Source organism: Meriones unguiculatus, chromosome 6 (genome assembly GCF_030254825.1).
Source record: "Meriones unguiculatus strain TT.TT164.6M chromosome 6, Bangor_MerUng_6.1, whole genome shotgun sequence".
NCBI lineage: Eukaryota > Metazoa > Chordata > Mammalia > Rodentia > Muridae > Meriones > Meriones unguiculatus.
The window spans coordinates 29,330,751-29,338,246 of NC_083354.1; the positions used below are offsets into that span (position 1 = coordinate 29,330,751).

General features: G+C 38.6%; 1 protein-coding gene across 1 annotated transcript; it reads right to left on the bottom strand.

Moving 5' to 3' along the window:
* Window positions 1-619: 619 nt before the first annotated feature.
* On the bottom strand, window positions 620-6,051 carry LOC110566894 (C-C chemokine receptor type 5). The gene is made up of 2 exons (XM_021664795.2): window positions 5,945-6,051; window positions 620-4,610 (listed from the first exon to the last, which is right to left on the bottom strand). Exon 2 carries the CDS (start codon window positions 4,597-4,599, stop codon window positions 3,535-3,537), a length of 1,065 nt encoding a protein of 354 aa, XP_021520470.1. The 5' UTR covers window positions 4,600-4,610; window positions 5,945-6,051; the 3' UTR covers window positions 620-3,534.
* Window positions 6,052-7,496: the final 1,445 nt, after the last annotated feature.

Consider the following 7,496-nt stretch of genomic DNA (forward strand, 5'->3'; position numbering starts at 1 on the left):
CCTTATTCAAAGTCTGGGCTCCAGCACTCTGCAGATCCACCTGAAACAATTATTTCATTCAAAATGTCAACTTGAATTCTCAGGTGATGCTCTTCCTGTTCTTCAGAAGCAGTAAGAAAGAGCTGTGTGACATCTACCCTGAGATGCTCTGGATATGCCTCTGTCCACACTGGAATGAAAGACACAAACAGTAAACAACTCAATGAAACCGTGCTCCTTGTTTGTCAGTGTTGGTTGCCAAACACCCTTGTTATTTGCTAGTTGGCCACTGGAGGGCAGTATGGAAGCAGTTATAGCCTAGGCTATTTGCTGCTATTAGCCTTCCCATTGACTCAAACAGGAAAAAGGTTCATATTCTCCACCTGTGCTTAAAAAAAAAAAAACAAAAAATTTTTTTGAGCTAGGCAGTGGTGGTTGCATGCCTTTAGTCCCAGCAGTTGGTAGGCAGAAGCAAGCAGATTTTTGAGTTCCAGACCAGCCTGATCTACAGAGGGAGTTTGAGGGCAGCCTGGGCTACACAGAGAAACCCTCAAAACAAACAAAAAACTATTTTTTAAGGGAAAAATAAGCTCCGGAAGCATGATGGAATTATAATAACACAGAACTTACAATCCAACCATGAGACATTAAAATATTTATAAAATTATGAAAAATATACATAGTCATATGACACCTCAAACAGCTTTTCTTCATGGATTCATCTAACATATAGAAAGGTAAGAAAGATTATATATATTAGTCATTTTTTAAAAAACTGTATGTTTTCCCACATTCCCACAACAGCAGGCTTTATCCTAGGACACAGAGAGGGCTCCCTTCCTCTGATTTTCTTCTCTCTTCTAAGCCCAGCTGCTTCCCACTGTTCTTTGACACATCCCACCTCCACATCTAGGAGGTGAAAAACAACCCTTTGAATCTGGTAAGGAGAAGTCACTGTACTAGCCAGAGCCCTGTCTTGCTTCCTACTCATTTTGTCTGTCTTCCATTGGAGTATGACAAACATCTTCACACACCCTTCTTTGGAAGCTGAGGCTGTTAGCAGACTGAAAACCAGCACGTTCCAAACTTTCCCAGAGCATCTATCCCCTCTCTGAACAAGAAATGTCTGCACATAAATCCCAGTGTTACAGAATTGTCATTACAAAAATTACTAACACTCTTTGGAAAAAAATAAAGAAAAGCAGTGTTTACCCTCTCTATCATGTGTCTCCCATTCAGATAACAGACCACAAAGTAGCTTGTCTTTATTTTTAACCAGATTTTTTACTTCTGACATAAATTTGTAAATATGTTAAAACTCTTTTGGTTGAGAGTAAGCACAATTTGAAATTTACAATTTCTTAGAGCAACTCTGTTCAGAAACTACATGCTTAGAAGTAGCATCTTTTTTTTTTTTTTTTTAGAAGTAGCATCTTTAACAACAAATTATTATAACAATTTGTCTCAGGAAGAAAGTTGACTGTTAAAATATTTTAAAGGAAATATAATCATCATCATCATCTATTTAAGCTAAGAGCTACATTTAAAATTTAAATACGTACTATTTGAAAGTGTTCGCCAAAACAACTAATAAAATATCCTCATAATTTCATGTACTATACACTAAATGTACATTTTGTCCTTGATTGAAAGGACAAAAATGCAATTATTTTTTACAGAGCACTTTTAATAAGACTTACTATGTCAAAGAATTTATAACTTTCTATATGTTTAAAAATATAAAAATACATCTGGGTGTGCTCATATATATCTGTAACCCCAGTGCTTAAGGAAGATCATGAGCTTGAGGCTAGTCTGCTCTACACAGTGAGAAAAAAGATGTGGATCCCAGAGGAAAAAAGCAAATGTTCACTTCCTGCTTTCAGCCACAAGGCTTTGGTTTCATATTCAGAACTTAAGAACAACCAGTAGCACCTCTTGTTAGTCAGATATTTGAATCCTCTGAGAGATTCTAACCTCTTTGTTTCTTCCCTTAATCTTCACTATGGAGGTCTTAACTGATCCAAAATTCAAAACAATATCATAAATAGCAACTAAAAAGAAACAACAAAAATCTTAAACTTCTCTGCAATTTACCATTGTTTGTGTGGAGAAACCATCTGGAAAGAGTAACTGAAACCCTCACACTTAACCAGGAACACGGAAGGCAGTAATCACACTTTCATAGCTCCTGAAGCTCACAGCAACTTGTTTCTAAAAGGATGGTTATCTCCCAGATTTGCCGATTGCTATGTAAATAGAGAAAATTGACGCTCTTCCCTCAACTCTCGGAGCCTCTGCTCAAGGTTAGAAAACTTCCAGGTTCAAACTATGTAAACAATCCTCACCTAGAATCCACAAGGGGTCTGTATTATTCATAGTCCTCAGGCTCATGATTCATAAGCCAGGTGTTTCACAGCCCTCTGGTTACCCCTCAGGATCAAAGCCAGAATGGCAAGATTTGGGTCTGAGAGCAGGAACAAAATGCCAGCCTGAGGCAGCAGTATATTCAGACTACCCTCATAGGCCAAACTTTTTCCTCTACCCTTCTTTTTTATTTATTTTATTTTTTAACCTCAATGGTTATTCCAACCCAATTAAGTGTAAGGGTTCTAGTTCAGCTCTACCTCCAATATAACCCAAGTTCTGCTGACTTTACATTTTATATAAAGAAGTGGTGCTTCCTCACTGTCTAGCCTAGGTGACTGGCTCTTACCCTGACCTTATTGTTACTGATCTACTTGCCCTAAATGCTCACCATTGCCAAGACACTCTTAGCCATAAGTAAGTTTTGTACAAACCAATCCAGGTGCTCCTTACCCTGTTCATAACTTTGAAGAAGCAGTGGTGACATGATGCCTTAGGATATAGCCTTGGTCTTTCTTCATGGCCCTTTCAACTAGCCACAGCTATACGTATGTTTTGCTCATGCAGTCATGCCAGCAAGAGAATGGCTTCCCTCTCATTTACTAACATATGATCTAGTTCAAGTTTCTTCTTATTAAGACCTGCTCCAAGGCCACCGAACACTTACCTGATCATACAAGTCTGTGAAACTAATTTATGTAGCTTAGTTATCTATTTCCTAACTAGTCACACTCTCATCTTTTCTTCTCAGGGCAAGTCAAAGACCTATTTTAAGTACATTTATAACCTGAATTTTGCCTTGTAAAGGAAAAAAAAAACTGTACAAGGTATTCTTGATTGGTGGTGTTTTTTTTTTGTTCAAATAGTCAAGCTCAAAAAAACAAAATAAAATAACCCCCCCATTCTCAAAAGTTTGTTGTTGTTGTTTTCTATAGTGAACTTTTGTGGCTAAAGAAGAGTTTGCCAATAACTGGAGGTAAGTGGGAATGAGGCCAGGGATCACTATCTCATCAATACATCCTCATTTGGCTTTATAAAACCAATCGGCTTTAAAAGACCTAATCTTTTAAATATCAAACACGTACGTGTATCTTAGGCCCTCTATGATACTAATTTATTTTTAAAAAGAACCATTTCTATCCCCAAGCTACATAGAAAAACTAAGTGATATAAAAAACTCAGCCCAGGTCATAAACCAGTAGAAACGTCCTGTTCTCCTGTGGACCGGGTATAGACTGAGTTTACACGATCAGGATTGTCTTGCTGGAAAACTGAGCAGTGTTTGCAAAAGCGTTTGACAATGTGTTTTCGGAAGAACACCGAGAGATAATTCCGGAACTTCTCCCCAACAAAGGCGTAGATGACAGGGTTGATGCAGCAGTGTGTCATTCCAAGAGTCTCTGTCACCTGCATGGCCTGGTCTAGTCTATTAGAACTACTGCAATTATTCAGTCCAAAGAATTTCTGGAAGGTGTTCAGGAGGAGGACAATGTTGTAGGGAGTCCAGAAGAGAAAGTAGACAATCATGATGGCAAAGATGAGTCTCACAGCCCTGTGCCTTTTCTTCTCATTCCTACAGCGAAATAGGGTGTGGAGGATTCCTGAGTAGCAGATGACCATGACAAGTAGGGGCAGGATCAGGCTCAAGATGACCATCTTTAACGTCTGGAAACTCTTCCAGAAATGATATTGGGTGTGTGGAAAATGAGGACTGCACGTATAATGAAAACCTTCTTTTTGAGATCTGGTAAATACTATTTCTGGGAGAGAAGCAAACATGACCACCACCCAAGTGACGCCACTTGTCATCACCCCAAAGGGAACTGTCCTGGCCTTTAAAGCAAACACAGCATGAACAATAGCCAAGTACCTATCAATTGTCAGGAGGATAATGAAGAAGATTCCACCAAAGTAACCAATGTGATAGAGTCCTGTGAATAATTTACACATTATATTCCCAAAGACCCACTCATTTGCAGCATAGTGAGCCCAGACTGGGAGAGTGAGCAGGAAGAGCAGGTCAGAGATGGCAAGGTTGAACAGGTAGATATCAGTCATGTTCTTTAGCTTTTTACAGCTTATTAGGATGAGGAAGACCATCATGTTACCTACAAAACCAAAGATGAATACCAGGGAGTAGAGTGGAGGCAGGAGCTGGGCTGCAATTTGTTTCACATCAGTTTTTTGGCAGGGTGCTGATGTATCATAATCATTGTCATAGTTAAAGGTTGTTGTTGACTCTTGCAAATCCATCCTGCAAGAATCTATGAACAAATAAAAGACAATGCTTAATAAAGTTTAAAGCAGTTACTGGCCCATGATAATTACAAATTGTTTTATAACTTAGTAGGTCTTTGAAGCATAGATTTATGAATTTAATTGTTCTATCATCAGATGAGCTGAAATTCACCAAAGATGCATTTCATCAAATAAAATCTTGCTTTTCAAATAAATGCAGGGTGAATTAATCTGTGAAACTTAGTCAGGCACTATATGACTCACAGGCTTAAGAGCTCTATTGAAGATACTGTTTCTAGGCATTTACCCACAAATAGTAGGTTTCACATAAGTGCCAGTAAGAATGAGGGTGCTAACCCTGTTCTAAGCTTCTTACCCACTCACTCACTCACTAAATGCTTAGCTTAACTGTTTGGGGTGGGTAATACTGTTTACATTTTTCTAGACAAAAAGCCCCCTAAGTACAGAGAGAATGAACAAGTTAACACGAAACCACCAAGAAGAAACTGACTTTGAATTTGGCAGCATGAACTGTTAACTCACCTATTGCTTGTCACTTCTTGGTAATTAATAAGCCTTTTTTGTTGTTGTTGTTTTGTTTTGTTTTAAGTAACATGGTGCCTCTCTTTGGTCAGGATGAAATGGGCTAATGTCTAAGTACTCCAACAGTGTCATAGAATCTAGCATCAGTAATTAAAGTAGGCCATCCTCATTTTTTCTCTGAAATTATTTCTGCTTCCTAAATTGCCACCACCCAGACTTCTCATGTAAGCAGAAGAAATGGTCAAGTAGAAAATGTTACATCCATCTCTATGGGTGAATATCTTACAGGCTAAATAGTTCAGTGTTCAGGCTCTAAAACCAACTGGCTTGTCTTGTCAAAGTTCTACTACTTTACTTGAGAATTTTCTCTACTTGATTCTCCAGAGCTCTTCATACTTCTCATTTAGGCAGGACAGGCAGGGAAAGGAGAAAAAGAGAAGAGCTTCTGGCATGCACATGTTCCAAGTAACACTTGGAGAGGTTTCACCTCTTTCAGCTGAAGATAATGGTTATAGAACCAAATTCCAGCCAATATCATTGCTCTAGAAGCTGTTTTAAGAGGCATGAACTCTGTTTGCTAAAAAATTACTGTCTCTTTTAAATATTTCATTAACAATTGTGTTTTGTATATTTGATGACATCACATGCTGAAACACAACCTAAATTCTTATCTTTCCTTTATCTTAAAGATTATATTTTCAGATAATTCTGTGAGCACCTGGTGCTGACAGATGTTCTCTCAGGATTTCCTGTTAAAGTTTTTACACATCACAGAAGCTGAGCTAACTAACCTGCCAAGGACTGAGAGGTGACTTACCAGAGTTTCTTGTAGGGGGAACGGATGTCTCACCTCCTCTGGCAAGGAGAGCTGTGCAAATCAAACATAAAGATAGTATAAAGTAAGAAATGCAGTTTCTTTCAGAGGGGGTGGAGTTTAATGAGAATGCGTATTACGTAGTGTTCAGGGTGGGGTGTCAGATCAGTTCTTCTTTTTTTAAAAATTGCATTTAGAACAGAAAATAGAGGTAGCTCTGGCCTGAAAGTTTTTTGAGAGTTTCCCTCCTCATACTATTTTACTTATGTTTTCTGCTCATCCAACTACACAGTTAATTAAAAATTAGGGGAAAAAAGGTATTAATGCCAGAAGAATACTTATGTCCAGTAATTAAAGTCCACATTTGAGTCAAGGGAGTCACTGTCCAAGAGACAAATAATGTGTATAGTATCTCACTGGTAAAGCCAAAACGGCAAGTGCATTTGTTCTCCTCGCGGTTGTTCTTGGTTAAAGTAAACACTGGCCAATTTAAAGTCAGAGAGGAGGTTCACTCCAGATATCAGCCTTATTTCTTCTTTTACTTGTCTTCCCTCCTCATCCTACATTCCACATACATAATTTTACTGCTCAGTATAACCCTTCTGTGTAAACTAAAAACTGGTTATCAAAAGGGTTTACCATACATTTTCCTGGGAACTAAACATATTTCTCAGTTCCCCCCATATATCTGGGGGGACATATATAGCTGGTGAGACACAAAAATTATACATCTCAAGTAGGCATTTATGAGTGCTAGTCTATGCCAGATTTGATGGTAACAGAGTTACTCACTCCAAGAACATAATCTATCTGGAGCCGTGGAGGATTTTTCATGAAACAATAAACAGAAGTACATGATAGAATTCAGGATAATATAATAATGCCATATGTGGCCATGTCAGATTTCTTGGGTGGTTGGTGAATTTTTCAAAAACATCAAGGAATGACAGCAGCACTAAGAACACAGCACAGACCTGCCAGTGAGACACAAGAACTTCTCTGGGCTCCCACAGCTTCAGCTGTAAAAGCAGCAGCTTTGACTTGCAAACACAGACAAAGGAAACTTCAAATAGTAAAATTACTTGTCCATAAATCTACAGGAGGCAGTTTAGCACATGGACCCAACCAAGGCTTCTGCAGCCACTGTATTAAGTTGAGTAACAGTAGTCACTTTATGGTATGTTATAACAGGCTGTTGCCTTCAGTAACTTCATCTTGCTTTATTCTTACTCCTCATTCCTAAGATACAGCCTTCCCTCTGCCCTACAGAGAATCTTGTCATAAAGGTAAGACTAGACTACCACCAGGAGATTAACAACTCTGGCTAGCACAGGCTTGTCTAACTCAAGTTCCTGAGAATGCTGATTCTACACATAACCCTTATTTTTGTCTTCACATAAATATTCTCACTTCCCTCAAAGAATTGGGAGGGGGGAGTTGGCATATCAGTTTGCTTCCTTCTGGGTGACTGGCATCCTCAATAAAGCCTGCTTCTTTTTTAGTTCTTGTCTCCTAGGGATTAACTTTCTATGTAATAAGCATCCAGACCCGAGTT